A 21,438-nucleotide genomic window follows, 5' to 3' on the forward strand; every position below is an offset into this window, starting at 1 on the left:
AAAATGTCGCATATGACGTGAATTATATTGTCACGTAGGACGTCAAGTAGGACACAAGTGTCAACTTGTTCAATTGTATATAAGTTTATGTGTCTACTTATGGACATATAAAACCTATGGACATATAAAAATGAAGGACATAGATATTAGATGAAACCAAATTAAATGACATATTTATGTATTATGCCTTTAGAAAAAATATATTTAAATTCTAAATATGTTTTGCATAAAATTTAACCAAACACGACTTCAACTATAAATTTTTTAAATAAAATACACAGTATTTTTTCATGACCAAACCACACTAAGAAAGGAAATATGATTACAAGCCCTCAAATTAGAATTTTTGGTATGAAAAAATCTCATTAAAAATTATACATTCAAAATAGAAAAGATTTTTTTAAAAAAATGTGAAGGCTTTTAAAGTAAATCAATAAATGGGGCAATGTAAGTTTGCAATGATTTCTTTTACTCCTCCCAATGTATTGGTAGACGTGTGGCCATTACAATTCACAATTATTGACTTAGTGGTGGATACATTGGGAATTACATAAATTTTGCCTATTTTTTTGAAAATCTTAATACTTTATGCACAATGTACACTTAAACTAAGCTTGGATATTTTTTTGGTTGACAAAATTGCCCTTGGTCGTCCTCCTCTTCACCTTTCTATATAATATAAAAATTATCATATTTTATTTAGCTATTTGAAAGTAATTTTATTTTTATTTATGATGGAGTGATGTTTTTATTATAACAGTAGTAAGTTTTATTAATTATTTTCTTTTGTTAGAGGGGGTAAATTATATAGTATGATAGAATTTTTTTTAGAAATAAAGATTCTTTTATTATAAAAAGTTAAGATATTAGATTATTTATACTTGTATAATCATATTAGAAGTTTTATTTTGTAAGAGTTTTCTTAATCATATTTGTAATTATTTTAAACTATTGATTTTAAAAAATAATAATTTTGTGTTATTATATTATTACAAGCGTAGCGGCACAAGCCAATTTCTGCAAAAACAACATGTAGAATAATTATAAGGATGTAATTAAGAGAGGAAAAGAATAAAGGAGAAATCAGAACAATTAAGGAGAATAGAAAGTAAAAGTAAAGTGAAAGCTACTTAGATCCCACATAGCTAGACACGTTTTACCAAAAAAGTACAGCTGTCTGACAATGAATGCACCAAAATTATAATTTTGACTTTGAAAAGATCTTCACAAGATCACATTTTCAGTACAAAGTACAACTTTTATATGTTGTGTTCGTCCTTAAGTCCCATTTCATCACATTTCCAGCACAAAGTACAACTTTTATATGATGTGTTCGTCCTTAAGTCCCATTTCTATATAGGAGTCACAAAGTACAATTTTTATATGTTGTGTTCGTCCTTAAGTCCCATTTCTATATAGGAGTAAAATATGAGTAATGTAAACAGATTCGGACGTACATTTGGAAATTTCATATTTTTTCATATTGAGAGACATGACACTTATTTGCACATAAGGAAATTAACGCATCGTTTTAGGACTAACCTACTGAAAGAATAACAATACAAACAATAAGAGACTTTGATCAAATCAACAAATTATAATCCGAACTTAATAGGTTAAAATTACAAATACCTTGAGCATTATTCATGTCGTTAAATCAGGTAAAGAGGAAGCATTAAACAAAGAGATGAGGTATTTTTTTTTTTTATAGAGAAAAGCATTATTATTAATTAGAAAATGCACAAGCAATTCAGATATAAGATTTTCCTATAACATACTTTGAGAGATAGATGTAAAATGGAAATAAGAATTACAAAGCAATTACAATTTGGGGTCTTGTTTCTTTTCGGATGAAATTAGTTAGAATGGGTTTGGGCAAACGAAATTGACTAGATTTGGTGTCAATCTGTGAATTGTGATGGACAAAAAATCTTAACTGTTAAGCAGTTTTGGCCCAAAGGTGAAATCTGAAAATTGTAAAAATGGCCCATATCTGGTCTTCAAGAGTAGCTTAGGATTAATTCTATTTTCCCAATTGTGTCGAAAACGTATATGCATGCATCAAAATGCAGCAATATTAATCCGTCCATATTTTCTCAAACTGTACATGCAAAACAAAGAAATAAAATGAAGAAATGAGCTCAACCATAAAACAAAGTCATTTTACTCAAACTTAATGAAGATAAATTTGCAATAAAACTATAGAGCAAAGAAACCATTAAATTCTTCTTTGGATATTCATCTATGCAACAAATGTTCTTATTAACCATAAACATAAATATAATGTAGCGAAAATAAAGATAATAAAAATTATCTGGGCTCGCGGCCCAAACTCAATTATTCCAAGCTGTTGTTGCTTCAATCTGCTCTCACAGTCAGGCCTTTGGCCCAACATTTTCCCCTTGAAGATAATTAACTAGATTAGCAGGCCATATTAAATTATAACTTGTAAACTCAAAATAAACTAACTTATAAACTCAAAATAAACCTACTTTATTTTTGTAACTCATTTTAAACCATCAGAACTCATTGTTTGTTGTTTTTAGTAGACTAACTATAACTCATATTGATCATATGAATTTATTCATTTTTATTCCTACCTAAGAGCTTTCACTTTTTTTGCTCTCTTGTGAATTCAAATTAACAACCTTGGGGTTGAAGTGAGGGGCAGAGGCGTATCCAGGATCTCAAGAACATGGGGGCACCATTATCTTCAAAATAGACAATTAATTCATTTATATAAATTTTACGGTGAGAACAAGTTGACGAGCAAGTAGGTAGTAGCATTCTTTATATAGTAATATATTAGCAAAAAACATCATTCACTTACAATTGTCCTCGACGAGTTTTCATATTTTGAAAACAGTCAATAATGGCATAAGTACTTACATTTTTAAATATACTACGCTCTATATAGCAAACTAAACAACCATTCAAAAGATCTTCATCCATCCTATTACGCAAATCATTCTTTATGTACTTCATTGATGAGAATGCTCTTTCCACGCTTGCGGTAGCAACATGAATAATCAAAGTTAGCTTCACAAGTAGATACACAAGTGACCAAGTTTGATCTAGTTTTGTCTCTATCATCACTCTTGCAAGATCCTTGATTCCCTTCAAGTTGAGAAACTTTCTATCACACTTTTGAGCATAGACAATAAAATCATCAAGTTGAAAATTGTGTTCCCGAAGCTCTTTATCACCAAACTCACTTGGATAGTACTCAACTAGTTTCATTATCCTATCCTTGTGAAAATTAGCAAATGAATCAACCGGACTCAAACTAGCCATACCGAGGAGCAAGTCACTAGTCAACACATCAAAACGATTATTGAGTTCTTGAAGTGCCAAATCAATGATGGCATAAAATACTTCCACACGAAAGTGATGCAAATATGAAATATTGAACCTCTTACGCTTTGACTTCCCATTAGAGTAGCCTTCATTCATTTGGGAATTGAAATACCATGTTTACCACAAAATAAGCTAACCTCATCCATCATAGAGTCCCATTCATCCTCTCTCATCATTTGCAATCGTTTCTTTGAAAGGTCAAGCAATCCCATAGCATTAACGATATCTTGATCTTTCTTTTGTAAAACTTTATTCAACTCATTCGTCAATAGCAACACCTTAAACATCAAGTGCAACATAAAGCCAAATTCAAATTCATGAATCTTGCTCAAAAGAGTTTCCACCGCAAATCTATCAAGATGATATGGACAATCACGTTTCATATCCTTAAGCACATTGACAATTGAAGAAAAAAGAATCAGGAAATTGTCCAAGATTTTAAAATGAGACCCCCAACGAGTATCACCCGGTCGTTGGAGGCCACGTTCGTGATTCAAACCTTGCCCTGTATGAACTTCTCCAAATTTAAGCAACTCTTCCAACTTATCTTCTTGATGTTGTCGAAGTGAATCTCTGCGTTTAAATGAAGCTCCAATAGTATTCAAAATATTAGTAAGAACATAAAAAATATTATCCACATCTGAATTCTTTTTGGAAAGACCTACAAGTGTCAATTGCAATTGGTGAGCAAAACAGTGAATAGAATATGCAGATGACGTATCTTGTAAAATCAAAGACTTGAGACCATTTATTTCCCCTTGCATATTACTAGCCCCATCATAACCTTGACCACGTATTTTGGATGAACATAATGAGTGATCCAAAAGCAAAGAATAAATTGCCTTTTTTAATGATTGAGAAGATGTATCATTTACGTGGACAATACCCAAGAATCGCTCTATCACCATTCCACTTTTGTTAACATATCTCAAAATTAGAGCCATTTGCTCCTTATGAGAAACATCATTTGATTCATCAACTAATATTCCAAAATAATCACCGTCCAAGTCTTCAATGATAGCCTTAGTTGTTTCTTTAGCACAAGCCTCCACAATATCTTTTTGAATTGTCGGACAAATCATCATATCATTTTGTGGAGCATTACCTAATATTACTCTTCCCACATCAAAACTTCTATCCCCATACCATTTCAAAAGTTCAAGAAAAGCACCCTTATCTTCGGAACCTTCACTTTCATCATGTCCACAAAATGGAAATCCCGATGTCAAGAGAAATCTTGCTACATCAATTGAGGCATTTAAACGCATCCGATAATCACTTCTTGCCTTTTCACTTTGCTTGTCAAAAGAAGATTGGATCGATTGTCGTTGGTTTATCAAATCTTGCATCCTATTGAAACATTTATGATGGATACTATTTACCTTACCAACATGTTTTTTGAATCTTTCTAAAGCTTTGTTCCAACACCTAAAACCAGCTCTTGTAAATGAATCTCCGACATTTCCACGACTTTCAAGTTCATTCTTGAACAAATAACAACACAAACAAAATGTCGCGTCTGCTTTAATGCTATATTCCAACCATTGAGATCTTCTCTTAAACCAAGTTGGTCGAAATTGACACATTTTATCTCCAAACTTAGTTTTAGGGAAGATATGATCAACAGGTTGACATGGCTTTTTTTGAATGTAATACCTCCTTACCGCATCTCGAATATTAGGACCATAAGATGAAATAGGCATTCGATCTTTGGGATCTGCTTCAAGAGATTTAAAATCAAGCATATTATCCGTATTTGAAAGTGGAAAAGAATTTATATGTCTTTGAACTTCCGGAGCAACTTGTGAACTCACAAATGGTTGATTAGAACTAGAACTTGGTTGGCCATCTTTTGGCTTTGGTAACTTGATGAGAAACTTATCCATTTGTGATTTGATGATTTGAATGTAAGAATTATTTTACCTACAAAATTAAATATTCACACTTCTATTCAATCTTATCAAAACAAAATAATTTTTAAAAAATGTTAGCACAAATAACAAGTTTACTAATAAAAGAATCACAATTATTAGATAACTATTTAGAAATCAAGAAATTCTTATAAGTTTAATTATTCAAGCAATCAAATAATGGCATCACTTCATAAATCAAGAAAAACATATAAAACAAATGAAGTACATTAATAAATAATTTATTTATTTTTAGATAGCATACCTTGTTACTTGTTCTCAAATCTCACTTCTACTTTACCATGAACAACAAAGTGGAATGAAGCCAAAAGAAGAACAATATGATGTCTTTACTCTTTTTTATCTTTTAGTTTAGGGCTTTGAAAAGTTAAAAATAAATAAATAAGAAAAACGTCTAAAGAAGGAAAGGAGAAAAAGAAAGTAAAAAATATAATTTGACTTTATTGACACTTCTAGCTTAAGGTCTAGACATAGCTAATGCAACCTAAAAATATGGGTATTTGAACCTCTTTTTATTTATAAATTATTAAAAAGATCTATGAAAAGTGGCACATTTTGTTATATTAATTAAAAATTAAAAATATTAATGTGGATAGAAAATTTGAACTAAAAATCTATAAGTTATGCACTCCCTATTTGTACATACTTATCAATATACTAGAGTATTCTTTTTAACCTTGGGTTCACCAATACAAATTTAAAAAGATAATTAGAAAAATAGTAGTATTATATAGGGGTTAGGAAGGGGAGGATGGGTGTATGTGAACTCACTCCCCTTCATGTACATACGCCTCTGGTGAGGGGTGCTTACCATCTGAGCAACTTTCTCTTTATTCATGCTGGTCATATGATTCATGCTACCCGCAAATTAAGGAAATAATTTTCATTCTCTCTTCTTTACTATCAATACCTAGTCCTTTTGAAGAGGTTGCATTATCCGCAGTGAAATTGTTTGGGATATTTGTTAATTTTTAGCTTAATTCACCCCAAAAAGATTATATTGTGTAATATATGTATAATTGTTGTACATTATGTAATTTGTGTGTGCGTGCGTATATATACACACAATGTACAATGATTATATACATGCTGTAGTTAGTGTATAATCATTATAAAATATGTATCTAATTAGTGTATATACTAACCTACATTCTGTGGTATCATTACACACGCACACACTCATAAATACATAAATCATACAATTTATACACTGATTTATGTATTTATTATACACATAAATTGTCTAAATTTTTGTATTAAGAAATTCGGTTAACATGTTTATATAATGTATCCCAAGCACGGTAAGTAAAAGAGCTATTGTTCAGAACCTATAAATTTAAAATCTTGAATACGCCTCTACGAAGAAAAAGCACAATCATGCTAAACTAAAAAAAGTCAAAATTCCTAACTTAATTATTAAAAACATCTATACTTTAAAATAATTATTAAAAATGTCAATATTTTAAAAAATAAAGTGTATTCTAATATAATTAATTTATCTTCCTTTTATTTCTCAAATAGGGCCCACTTTTTGACTCTTTCACCAGTGAAAGAAAAAATAAAAGATTCCATTACCCACTTTTCACTCTCTAAATTTTTTACCCAAATTCTATCCTTTCTCTTTCTCTCTCAAGATTTCTTTCATTATTTCATATACTCAAGTAACTTAGAACTTGCCTTTTTAAAAAATCAAAATCCTCCATTTTTCCAAGAAATCTTATAAATTATTTACAAGATTTTCAACATTTGTCGAAGTATTGTGATACAAACGTATTTTGTATGTTTTGTATATTGGATCTGGAAGAAGTACCCGGTGAAGAAGTGCCAATATTAGGATAAATCGTTCAAAAGTATTGAATTGAATCTGGAAGAAGTGCCATTTTTGAATGTCAATAATTGGAAAGTTGATGAAATTGTTTAAGATCAAAGTGATGAAAATAACTTTATTTCATGTTGCATTTTGTATCTAAACTATCAAATTGTATTCTTTACTGTTTTTATTGTCTGTTGCATTTTGTATTCATTACAAAATTCATGTGGTATCTTGCTAAAATTTGAGTATTTTAGGTGTAACTTGTACTTATTTTATAGGTGGTATTCATTTCAAATTATGTATATGTTTAATTTTGTATTATATTATAGGACAATAGATGAATAGTTTTACAGAATTTTGTATGCTATTCTAAATTATGCTTCATACAATTTTGTATTTTTTTTTGTATTCATTCTAACTATATGCCAACAAGTATTGTATTTTTATGTGCTCACTTTGTATTTCAATATCATTTTGTGTTTCAATCTCACTTTGTATGCCAACAAGTTTTATATTTCTTTTTTATTTTGTATTAATTCTGAATGTATGTCAATATGTTTTAGATTTTTTGTGCTCACTTTGTATTTCAATATTATTTTGTATTTTCAATCTCACTTTGTGTTTCAATCTCACTTTGTATGCCAACAAGTTTTGTAGTTCTTTTTATTTTGTATTAATTTTAAATGTATGCTAACAAGTTTTAGATTTTTCGTGTTCACTTTGTATGCCAACAAATTTTGTATTCATTCTAAAATCTTCTTCACTGCCATCAAAAATCTTAAATCAATTGACTTCAATTCGACATAGATTGAGTATTTTCAAGGGAGTGCTAAAAATCAATATTGGGAATTTGAGGAATAAGGGAGAGGATAGCCATGTTGATTATGGAACCAAACACGTATAATAGGAAAGGGATTTTGCAAATTTTAATCCCAAAAATAAAAGATGAAAAGAGCGTAAAAGTAGTGAAGAAAAAACTAAGCCGACTTAAAGTTATACCAAAATTACGATTAGTAATTATGGTAGCTTTGTTGGTTTAAATTTAAAATTTACCTTATTTGAAATATTATTTCCCCTGATTTTCTCCATTTTGTTATTAACTAATTGTATTTTTTCAAATATTAATAAATGACAAAAATACATAAATCAACAATATAACAAACTAAAATATTGACATTTTTAATAAATATTGAAAGTTTGGCTATGAGGTTCCATTAAATGTTAAAATATTATTATTTTGAAAATTTTCCCCAACTAGACGTTCTTTTACTCTATTTATGAAGGCCTTTTATCAATAGCAACATCTTTACAGAAGTTATCAACACTAATGGACTGGCTGCATGCGTTTTTTCCCCGAATGGTTGAACCAGAACATGGGCTGACTAAGGTGGGTTGAGTATTGTTGAACCTTGACACAAGTTCATCTAATACAAGAAGTGGGCTCAAAATTTAATTTATATAAGGGAAAATTACAAAAATCACATACTTTTAAGGTAAAATTACAATTTATCCCTTAAAAGTTTATAATTACAGAAATCCCTCAAACGGATACAATAATATAAGCGCTGATACATTAATCTGATGCGCGAGATACATTAATCGTTAAGTAGGATACATTACATTTTATACATGATGCACTAATCTGATGTACATTTTATACATGATGCACTAATCTGATGCGCGAGATACAATATAAGCGCTGATACATTAATCTGATGCGCGAAAATGAGGAATTTTCGAAATTTGTAAAACTTATAGGGGATAATGGTAATATGTAAACTAAAATGCGAGATTTCTATAATTTTTCCTAGATATAATTCTGGGTTGGGCTGTTTGCCCAACAAAAGATGCAAATGGAGATTTTGAGTCCATATAGACAATTAACGTAGTCGCTATTCACTACTTAATAAAACGTTTTAGGATAAATTAACAAATTAGTCAAAAATCTAACACAATAAAAACATACATATTTTTATAAATATTAGTAAAAATGTCAATATTTTAGAAAATATTGGTGTATCCTAATTTCGTTTCTATTTTTATATCTCCTTAATTATACGTTTTCCAATCCATTCTCATTTCTCTCTCATGTTTTTTAAAAAAGTATTTTCTCTCTCACTGATTTCTCTCTTCCAATTCTTCTTCATCTTTCAACTCCCACTTCTCTCTCTTCCGTTATTTCGGTTTTTTTTTCTTCAGAAATTGAAAATTATATCTCTAAAGATATTCACAACAATCCCTTAGATTAAGGTATGCATATTTATCCGATTTTTAGGTTTGTTTATTGATTTTAAAAAAAAAAAAAATTCAAAATTTTTGTTTGTAGTTAAGTATTAAATTGATCAATTTTGTTTAGGATTTGAATAAACATAAAATCACTTTCTAATGGTCGAATCTAAGAGGATTACAAGAGGTATCCAACTTAATCAACAATTTTCTCCCGATTTTTCATCCTTTAATATATATATTATTCAAGAAATAGCGGTTAATGTAGGATCCGCTGCTAAAATGACGGAAGAGAGACAACCGAAGAATTGGTGTTTGCATCTTTTTGTATTCTGAATCTTCTGATAGGTTTCTTAATTTTTGTATTCATTACAGTTTCTTGAGTGTCCTGATGTTTTTTTGTATTCTGGATCTGTTTGCATGTTTTATTTGGTATTTATTACATAATCTGAGTGATTGTAATTTATTGTATTCTGAATCTAATTGGGTAGTTACACTTTTGTATTCATTAAAGAAATTGAGTGGCCTGATGTATTTTGTATTCTAAATCTGTGTGGTATGTTGTATTTTGTACTGTTTAGAAAATTTGAGTGGTTATTTTTTATTGTATTCTGAATCTGAGTGGCAGTTACACTTTTGTATTAATTACATAAATTGAGTTGTTTGTTATATTATGTATTGTGAATTTAAGTGGTATGTTGTATTTTGGTATTCAATATCAAATTCAGTTTACATTTTTTTATTTTTTTATTTATAGGTTTAACCTTGTATTCATTTCGAATTGTTTATTTGTTTCATTTTGTATTTTATATAGGCAGCATGATCAAGAGCTTGATGCCGGAGTCATTAGTGATAGTGAGGCACCTCCGAGGTATAAAGAAGCCTCACCAGTGGCGGAGGCAACATGTAATGAGGGGGGTCATCCGACCCCCCTCGGCGAAAAATATTACTATTTATCCATGGTTAAAATTATTTTTTAGATATGTATAATAGATGTCGAACCCCCTTCCACTAGTTCGTGTGTTTACTTTTCAGATTTTGAACCCCCTTGTTAAATTTCCTGGCTCCGCCACTGAGCCTCACATAGTTCACGATGATAGTGAAACAATTTCAAATACAATACTGATTTATTTGTAGTTTGGTTAATCTTGCTTGATTCTGAACTATTTTGTCTAATATACATTGATCTTTTTGTAGTAGTTTATTCTACAAAGTCATCGTTTTAATCTTATGAAATTTTGATGTATCATTAAAAAAGTTTGACATATATTATTGTATTTCATTAATTGCATAGTTTGATCTCTTCATAGAATACTAATTAAAAATGGTTATGGTTTGAAATAAACTAAAACAAGTCGGATTCGTTAGTGATGTTTCAAATACGGATACAATTTGAGTTGACACAATTATTCCTATACAATTTAAAGAAAATGAATAAGGGGTTCATATTTCCACTTTATAAAAATGTTAGCATTCAAAGTATTTGCTAATATGCGGTCATCCTACAGTTTGACTAAAAATATTGATTAACTTTGAAAAAATAATTTGAAGTAAAGAAAAGCTTTTGAGTCATTTTAACTTTGGACAATCTTAAAAATGAGTGAATACTTTAGTAAAAGTATTTGATTAAGGGTGTGTTTGGTATGAAGTTTTGACTTATTTTCTCATGTTTGATTGGTGTGTAGAAAATATTTTTGGAAAATATCTTAGTTTCTCATGTTTGGTTGGTGAGTAGAAAATATTTTCTAGTGTTTAATTTATGAATGAAAAATATTTTTGGGAAACAATCTTTTATTTTGACTATAGAGTAGAAAATAATTATTGAAATTGAAATTGAAAATATCTTTTAAAAACAAACTTAATTATTTTTTTTGGAAGGGGGTGGGGAGCTAGTAGGGGGCTTATGGGGGGGGGGGGTTGCGGGTAGGCGTGGTAAAAAATAAAAAATTGAAATTGAAAATATTTTTTAAAAGCAAACTTTAAATTATTTGGGGGGGGGGGGGTGAAAAAATAAAAATTTGAAGTTTAAAATATTTTTTAACAACAAACTTAATTTTTTTATATTTTTTTTTGGGGGGGGGGGGGAAAGGAGGGGGGGGGTGAAAAATAAAAATTTGAAATTGAAAATATTTTTAAAAATAAACGTTAATTTATTTTTGGGGGAGGGGAGGGGGGGGGGGGGGGCGCTAGTAGGGGGACTGGGGGTAGGGGTGAGGGTGGGATAAACAAATAAAAAATTGAAGTTGAATATATTTTTTAAAAACAAACTTAAATTATTATTTTTTGACGGGGGTAGGGGGCTGATGTTGTCACGCCCCGAACCTACACCCTGGGCGGGACTGGCACTCGAAGACTATTGCTGGCCTCAAGTGAACCCTTGGCCTGACTTACTAACTCAGCGGAAGACTTAACTCATCACATACACACTTATGAAGTAACTAGAATGTTATAAGGGAACGTTCAACTGACCTTTAAGACAAACTCAAGACTTTAACATATGAAATGAAAAGTAAAGACAACTGAAATAACTAGCTGACTGTCTGTCTGTCTATGAAACCTTTAAACAACTGAGATGGATGTCGGGACAGACCCACGACATCCTAATAAACTAATACTAAAACTGAAAGCAATGAAAACGAGTCCTCTGGAATGCAAAGAGGCTCACCAACAGACTCTGAATGCTCAAGCTGGATCAACGAGGCGCTGGATGCTGATCCTGGTTACCTGCGTTTGCATCATAAGACGATGCAGGCCAACTAGCATAAGTACATTGAATGTACGAGTATGCGAGTTGGAATGCTAACAAACATAGGCTTGATAGAGGTTCTGAAAGAAACACTTACCTCCAAGACCACAACCAAAGATTCCGATGAACTCCCGTGAACAAGGAACGAGCAAGAGGACTAAGCGAAATCTGTGTTCTCTGTGATTTCGAGACCTATAAATATTTGAATATAACTATATAGCTAGCAATATTTACCATATTTTCGTCTCTAATGGCAGTTCATTCCAACCATTTTCACTGAAGAGGAACCCGAGCTTTTATAAAGGAGGTGGTGAGGATTTAACAAATTAACTAGCCAACTGTACATAGCTAGAACCGACTAACTAGTTGGCTAACTCTAGGGATGCAAAACATCTTCATTGCCCCTGGCTTGAGAGGGGTGTTGATTGTCTCACTGTGCACTGTTACATTGCCTACTGTAACTAACTTTCAGTTAGCCAGCTAGTTAGTCGGTTATAGCTATGTACAGTTAGATAGTTAGTTTGTTAATTATGATTAATAGCTAATGATTAGTATATATAGTTGATAACAGACTATTGTGATGTATGATTGAAGTATTATATTGAAAGGACGTTCACGTTTTCTCTCCCAGTCTTCTTTAATCGAATTCATCTTATTTCTGCTATTTCATATATTTCCATGGAAGATATTGAATCTTAACAGGAGGGTGAGGGCTGGGAAAAAAGGGAGGAAATCGGGTGGATTTTTTGCATGAAATTCCAATTTGAAATTCGAAAATCGTTTTAGGATAAGGCTGTCAGCTTGAAATTGTGCTGATGAGGGCCGCCTGAATGGTGAGCAAGGACGGGCGAGCTACAAGATTGAGACACCTGGATTGATTCTCGAATGTTCTCAGTACGGTAAGGGATAAGGGACGAGCGAGGGAGACGGACACGCGCGAGCTGGGCTGCGCGATTTCGTTTCTGTGTTTCGGCTTCGCGGTTCTGGGCTCGTTCGCTGGGCTGAGCGGATGGGTCTCGCGATTGCTGGAGAAGAAGACGCGTGAAGTCGTCGCGCATTGTCGCTGTATTGATGTATGCGTATTGTATGCTGTTAACGCTGGAGTATCTGGGTCTTCTCAAAGTTATGAAATGGGCCGGGTCGGATAAGCTGAAGAAAGAATGGACTGGAATTGAGTGAATTGCCAAGATTTTGGTCAAATTGGATAAGAATGGGTCTTGAAAAGGAAGCCAAGATGTGGTCAATTTGACTTAAGAAAATAACCATGTGAATTGCAATTTCGACCAAATTAAGGGAATTGGTTGAATTCGACCAAAATTAAAATAAGATGAATTAATTTAATTAATTAACAAGCTTCTCAATCTTAACGAAAATAAAAATAATTATCTTGATTATAAATTAGTTAACTCAAATGTATGACCATAATTTAAAATAAACTAAATTAATAAAATATTTAAGTAAACACACAAAATCCTTTTTTTGAGATGCATTGTGAATATTTATTAGTATATACATTAATTATATAAAAATATGTGTTATTTAAATTATTATAAAAAGTGACTAAAATCACTTTAAAAACTTCGAATTTTTTTTGAATATTATAAAGTCAATTCTTGAAATCGTTTAGAATTTAAGAAGCTCGATGATTAACTTATATTGTGGAGGATCAAAATTGGGTGTAAACAAGAATTTTTAATCCATTTAGTCGAATTCCTCAAAAGATAAACTAATTTCTCTAGTGTTCATTTTTACTTACCCAAATCTCTGAATTTTTAAAGAATATTCCCGTTAGAATTATTGAAAGATTAAGTTTTCTAGTGATGACTCTATTGTAAGCATTTTTACTTGATTGTGAAAATGTTTTCAACATTTCAAGTGGTTTTTCCAAATAAGTAAAATACACATAACATAAAAAATAAAAATAAAAACTTTTCATATAAAAGGAAAAATTATTATGAGTTTGACACATTTAGAGTATTATGTGTCAACAAAGATTTAAACAATTGGTTAGTATAAATTGAATAAGAATTAACTAGAAAAGATGGATTATAATAAAACTATTAGCAATTTTGCATCTTAAAAAGCTAGAAGAATATACTTTATAAAAAAATTCCCCATTTTTTTAGGTCACCAATATAATACTCCCCACGAAAAGGTCAAATTTTATTCATTCGAGTCCATAGTTGCAATTGAATATAGTATCAACTGATTCAACACCAGATTACAAGAATACTAAAAGAAGTACGATACCAATTTGGCCACTGAACGAATCATCAGCTTCATCTTTTAAACAATTACAAAGTTCAAAATGTATACAACTATATAAGCGAAAATTTGATGTATTATTAATTGATGGACGGTGCAACCCAAAAGATATTGGGCAGCGTCACTGATGCACCACATTCTTCATCACACACTTCTGCCCGCAAGCAATATCTGGAGCAAATTTCACAATTTAGGATCTGTTTAACTTATAACTCTAGTTAGATCTGATCAAATTTTAGAAATGAATTCATTGCCTCTGTTACAGCTCCCACAATTTGCAGAATGCATTTTGCCCACTATGAATATCATGGCTCGTCTTTGTTTATAATATTGGTAATCTTAGCTTGCCATTGAACTTTACGCGTAGGCTTCCTTCACTACAAGAAAAATGGTCGAGGGGAATTTGAGTCATTAAAAGTCCAAATCTGGTCGCTAAATGTCAATAACGACGGGAGAAAATCCGGTCGCCGCCAGTCGTTAAAAGTCCCAACGTTAAAAGTCAACCACCGGATTTCAATTCGGTCGTTAAAAGCACCTTTAACGACCACATTAATTCCAGTCATTATCCCTTTAGCGGCCGGATTCTCCCTTAGTACATGAACTTTTAATGTCCAATATTTTTTTCGTTAATTGTATGTTAGTTTCAATAACAATACTCTTAACGACCAAATTTCATGTCGTCAATGACCGTTTCATTACTTGATAAGCCATTTGTAAATGAGTTTTAAAGACCCCATTTTTATTTGTTATAATACAAAAATTTATACTAGTGAATAATATTAACTGTTTCATACATTGGAACACAAAGAAAATATACTTAATAAATTAATTAATTTAAAACTTCATTGTTAATACAAAAAACTAAATAAAAGAAAAATCATATTAAACTTGTATGATAATCTTTATCAACTCCTGAAAAATTGCAGCATATATAAATAATAATAAGATATCATATTTAAACTACGTATCTAATCAATGTAAAAGAACTCTTGAACTTCAACGAGCTCGGTACTTTCTTGAAATGATAGCTTCTTCATATTCAAATTCTTGAGCTGTAAAAATGAAGTTTATGTCAGTCATAGAAAAGAAACATTAAACTTCAACATAATTAATTTATGGGGGTTTCAACAACTCCAAAGTCAGGTCGTCCATAATTAATTTGTGGGGGGTTTTTCACTAACCCTTGTAACAAGCAACGGGGGTTATTTTGCGGCGGTTTGAACCCTGTAAATTGATTCTTAGAAAACTACCATTTAATTTTCAAAGAGTCACAATCTCTGATAGTAATAACAAAATAGTAGGGGTCGAAACCCCCACAATTCATAAAAATATAAATATCTTCCTATATTTTTGCCATCAATGGAACAATGCTCTAAAGCTAATTAGGTCAATAATAGTTCAAACAATCATAAATTTGTACACGTAATGATAGCGCTGCCAGCAATCAAAAAGACATTAAGGTACCTTCACATTGCTAACATAAAATTGTTTATGTATCATTTGGCTGGGAGAGCTTAATAATGTCATAGAGATGTATTCAACTCCACCACGAGAAAATTGATATTATCCCTACTACCCCGATCAATTGCTAAACACATCATTCACTCTAATCATTATGACATCCAGTCCAATCTTGCAATTACATCATCCAAACTATCTAATACGATTGCGAGATACTTTAACGTTTGCCACTATAATAATTATCACCGGATGGTCTTGCGTCCATGGAGGAAAATGGTTCACTAGCCACATCTTGGCTGCAAAAAAACAAAAAACAGAACAACAAAACATCATAAGCAACATCAGTTTGACATAACTTAATTTAAGACCACAAAATTCAAAAATCTTACGTATTACTTTCTTAAACATCATAACCAACAGTGACTGAACATTTTCTTCACTAGCAGGGGGCTATCAAAGTAAAACAATGGGAATATAATGGACAAACATGGCTAATATCCCACCTAATAAATGAAAAAGAAAAGAATTTGATAAGTTTATCAGTTTAACAGAACATATATGGGATGAAGAAGGAGAAATGTCTAGTTTCGGGCGTCCAGGCTTGTCTCCGATTACAAATTGTAGGCAAAACTTCAAATATGTACCAAAATATGTTGTTTGATATGTCCTTTCTGCCATTTATGGGCATTCTACTTAAATTATTAATTGTTCCAGAAGTAGTCCGTACCTCTGTATGGCATCGGTGTAGACCTCAAGTTCTTTTTACGACACCATAAGCATCAAATGTGTCATCTACTATCGAAATCATTGCTATAGTTTAGCAAGCATGACACGAGCCTGAGAGTTGTCTTAGTAATCGAAATTGAACAGTTGATATGATAATTCTTACTTTTATCTTCATCTCTTATGTTTGAATTTGTCAAAATGGAGTACAAGAGAAGTCAGCACAAGCTCGCTGATCAAGTTTACGGGACGACCACATATTCTCCCATGGATGGAAGGAAATGAAGGCATCATGGGAGGACTTAAATGAACTAGTTTATGAAGTTCTAACCTTGACTTTTAAGCTAACAAATTTATTAGGTACCGACCTTGAATTTTAACATATATACTCATATTTTACTAGATCCAAGTTTCTTGAATTTCATTTTACAGGTTTTACCACACATAATAGTGAAACATAAGCTATAATTGATACTGATGCATAGCAATTCAGGAGTTCTGAGTGATTACAACACAACAACAACATACCCAGAAGATTCTCACAAGTGGGGTCTAGGGAGGGGAGATGTACACAGACCTTAACCTTATGCTTGTGAGGTAGAGAGGTTGTTTCCGATAGAACCTCAGCTTGAGAAAATACTAGGCTTCTTGACATCAGTACCTGAGGGGGTAACAAAGTGGGCCATTTTACACCTTAACTAAATGAGCAAATAAGAAACATGCAGCAAGGGCCTCAGAAAAATACTAGGCTTCTTGATATCAGTACCTGATTAAGCGAGTTAATAGGTCCATCTCAAGAACAAATCTAACCTAAGCATTAATGTTCCACCCACAACAATAGTCAATCATAAGCAACTCCCTTTTTCTTTTTCTTTTCAATAATGGTGTTGTTTAGGCCAGATTGCGCGCACCTTGACTATTTTGGTACTCTTAAAGAAGCATGTTATGTCAAATTATGGATAAATAAACCATTCATGTTAATATATGGCAGTGAATGGTGTAATACACCTAATATAGGACAAGCCCATGATCTGGACATAATATAAGATTCAAGATTCCAAGAAAATGACTTCCATTTATTAGAAAGGAAAAAACAACATAAACTTACCTCCAAAGATGATCAGGATAATACGTCTTCAAGCAATCCAGGTGTTTCTCAAGGTTATGGCTCCATCCAATCTTACTCTACTAATTGACTCTCCATTGTGAAGAATCTGCTGAATTCTCTCCCGGACTTCATTCAGAGGCATGGCATCTCGTAGATTTACCTCTGTTATACCAGTAATTTCATACCTGACACAAAATGGTGAGGAAGTGTGGAAAGGTGTAATGCTAAAAATGTCACCTGATACTATAAATAGATATGTTTATTTGACAGCAAACACCTATAATCAGTCACAGGAATCTGAGGTAGAACAGAAGTGTGAACAATAAGCTTCTCATCTTCGTCAACTAGGCATACCCTTGCACAAAGGTCTAGTAAGCAATCACTTCCCCCTCCAACCATTTCACAATCTATGGCAACTGCTTCCCGACTTCTTATGCTGCTAATTCCATTACTTATATCCACTTCGTCTTCTGAATAAAGCATCTCTACTGTATCCTACAACAATTATACATACACATTCCAGCAACTCTAGGTTTTGATCATGGAACATGGTTAGTTTTTTTACCTAATATTTTTTTTAGTGTCTTCTTAGGACAAAACAACATCCTTGATCAACAGGTAATCAACCGTCACACACCATAATGGGGAAATCCACCACTAGGAGTAATATCTTTATCGGTCTTGTCAAACTCAAGCGTGTTAATAAGTAGTGACAATCTTGAATTGTTGGTTTGATGCAAGGTATAGTTGAAATTGCTCGTCGTTCGCTTGTCGCTCATCACAAAAATGGTCAATCAGTGGTTTAGGTACTGAGCTGCATCTGCATGGAAGCAACATCAACTCTCCAAGGATAACAACAATGGGCGCACATTTCCGAATGAAAGCCTAAAGTCATCAAGTAATGAATTCATAATGAAACAATGTCAAATATCCACCAGATACACATACTTAAATATAACAAATGAGACAATAACCATCATTAACATAGGTATTCATGAAGTCAAGCATGAAGGAGTGTAGTTGTAGCTATTCATACCCAAGTCATTAGTAGGGCGAAATTTAGATTGAAAGAGCATTATAGAGATCAGAGACTGTCACACCGTAGCAGTGCAACTAGCAACACCACCAAAAAGAGCATTTAGCAAAGTCCCTATCCCCTGCCAAGAGTTACGGTTCATGATGTAAATAAAGGTCAATAAAGAGAAGATAGAAGAGAACATTTGATCTCACCAGTCAGTCAACACCCTGGCAAATGAAAGGTGTCACTTGTGCAGCGCTGCCGCTTCCATATCTTGTTGATGCAAGAAATACACCAACAGATTGCACAACAAAAGGATTCAAGTTGAATTCAAAACTAGATTTCACTATGAAAATGAAAGACCAGAGTACGAAAAACAATTTAAAACTTATTTCTTGCAGCCTACTTTTTAAGCAACATTAGATATGCGGACTGTGTTATATATCAATCGCCAACAAATAAGTAAGGGATCAGAGAACAGACTTTCACAGAAGCAACAAAAGAAGCGATCATCCTAGGAAACCTACATACTACATGCTATTCAAAGCACACACATAGGAGTGAAACCAAATTAAAAAATGGTGAAGATGAAAGAGTCAATTGCAAAAAAAAAAACACTAAAGTTAACCCGAAGAAGAAAGGTATACTAGGAACACACAAATACCTGCTTCAAGATTTCATGGTTCGATTGGAAGAACTTCACCGGATTTGAGAGACTGGAGGGTGAGACACCGGGAGAACTACATGTGTTTACCAAAAGGACATGGTTATCTACAAAAGACACGCGAAATCCTCTAAATAATCCGGAACTACATGTGTCCACCAAAATTAAATAGGGGATCAGATGTTACTCCTCAACTGAACAATTACCAAATGAAATCAGATTTTCATGTCCTATGGCGACAAGCATTTCATTTAGTTCCAGAGCTATTATATACAAACATTTCAACAAGTCATTACTTTATTAACAAGAACTCTAAAGAAAGTGACATATCCAAGTTAATGATAATACCACCTTCCTAGCCAACCAACATATTTCCATTTTTGCCTCATTCTATTCTTTTTTTTTGCTTGAATAAAGCTTCAATTTTAGCTATCAAGTAGTAATGCTAAAACAGAGTAAAATCAACCTGACAATGCTTGTATTAAATAAATTTTAGGTAAATGAACTAAATTTAAGCATCTAGAATACCTGATTATCAGGAATTAGTAACACTTGTGCATAGACCTCCTTCGACGCAGCATCTATCGGTAATCAAACACATGAAAACCAAATGCCAAGTAATTGAAAAAATATTCAAAAATTTCCATCGACAAACCTATAAAAGCAAATATTTTAACCAATATGAACCAAATCTTCAACAAAATTGGCACTAACAAGAGAAGAAGTATACAGGTTACAATACGTGTTTGCAGTGCTCTTATAGGCTCAACAGGTTACAAAGTTATCTTACCAACATCTATAAGCTTTCTCTCGTTTATGCTAAACTTTATACTGAGGTTTTTGAAAGCACAACATGCTCTATTAGCACTGAGAATGCAAATGGAAGAGAAAATATATCTTCTATTGGACCACTGGACCTAGTACTTGTGTTTGGGCATGCTCTATTTTATTTACACAAAGTCTAAAAGATACCAATAGTTGAAATTGTTGGGTATGGTCGATTCACTAATTTTCCTTGTATCACAACTTTCATAGTATTTGGAGATCCACAACGTTTGCCACTAGATGGATATCGATTAGAGAAGATTGCTAGGGAAGTAAGCAAGAGTCCAGAAAAAATAAAGAGAAGTTATATATTTAGTGAAGGATCAGTGTTACATTATGGTGAAAAATTGGAAAAAGGAGCTTGGTGGAGTCCTTGGAATGACTTAAAGACTCCTCAGCATGTGTATATTATGCCCAATGCAATGGATGTATCCATTCTCCCTGATCAATGGAGACGGCGTGAACATGCTATGACACCAACAAACTTTGGCATATCATTTACAACTCTACTATTAAACCGGCTAGAGACATTTCTGGGGTATAAAACTTCCATCCCGAACCTTGAGGGCAAGGTTCATATCAGGGACGGAATAACTGATGTATTGTTATGAACCCAACCAAGATGGAGGATAGTTTCAGAAAAGTTACAAACTATTTGTGGGACCTGAGTTAGGAATAGTAGTTAAATACCAGTAGGTTAGGGGAAAATAGGTATTGAATGTTGTTGAGTCATCTCTATAAATGTCATCTCTATTTCTTCTAGCTTCTCACCCCTGCCTCTCTGTTTCTCATCCCCTTCTTCTATAGTTTTTATCGTTATGTTCGAGTACTCTTACCTCTGGTAACAACTTTTAGTTGTATCAATATATATTCCATGTTTCATATTGTATTGTTGGAGTAGAGTTGCTTATGTAGTTTGCTCGAACTCTTCAAGATGTTGATTGGTGCATGTGGAATACTCCAAAAATAGTGCATTTGGAGAATTTGACATGGGTGTGGCAACAATTTTAAAGAGTCCGAGCAACATAGGCCTCTACAATCCAATTATGCTGCTAGAAATTGTAATATAGTTGCAATTCATATGTTTAAAAAGATATTTTAATTTTTTATTCAAATATTAATTAGTATAATTACTGAAAATTAAAACATGTATTGCAAAAAAAAATTCAAAAATTCATTCAGCCAACTAATCAAACATATGGTTTGCAATTTAAAGGGTGAACTTCTAGATTAACCATCCCAAAACAATCAGGGCAAAGTAATTACAGCAATCCATCCCCAATATAACACAATACCATAGA

At 32.3% G+C, this 21,438-nt stretch overlaps 2 protein-coding genes across 2 annotated transcripts; both read right to left on the reverse strand.

Annotated features, from left to right (window-relative positions):
• Positions 1–2,826: 2,826 nt before the first annotated feature.
• Positions 2,827–3,453, reverse strand: LOC125826240 (uncharacterized). Its single transcript, XM_049505561.1, has one exon. It carries the CDS (start codon positions 3,451–3,453, stop codon positions 2,827–2,829), a length of 627 nt encoding a protein of 208 aa, XP_049361518.1.
• On the reverse strand, positions 3,450–5,243 carry LOC125826241 (uncharacterized). The gene has a single exon (XM_049505562.1). It carries the CDS (start codon positions 5,241–5,243, stop codon positions 3,450–3,452), a length of 1,794 nt encoding a protein of 597 aa, XP_049361519.1.
• Positions 5,244–21,438: the final 16,195 nt, after the last annotated feature.

The sequence above is a fragment of the Solanum verrucosum genome, unplaced genomic scaffold, assembly GCF_900185275.1.
Source record: "Solanum verrucosum unplaced genomic scaffold, falcon-dt-bn FXZP01000060.1, whole genome shotgun sequence".
Lineage (NCBI taxonomy): Eukaryota > Viridiplantae > Streptophyta > Magnoliopsida > Solanales > Solanaceae > Solanum > Solanum verrucosum.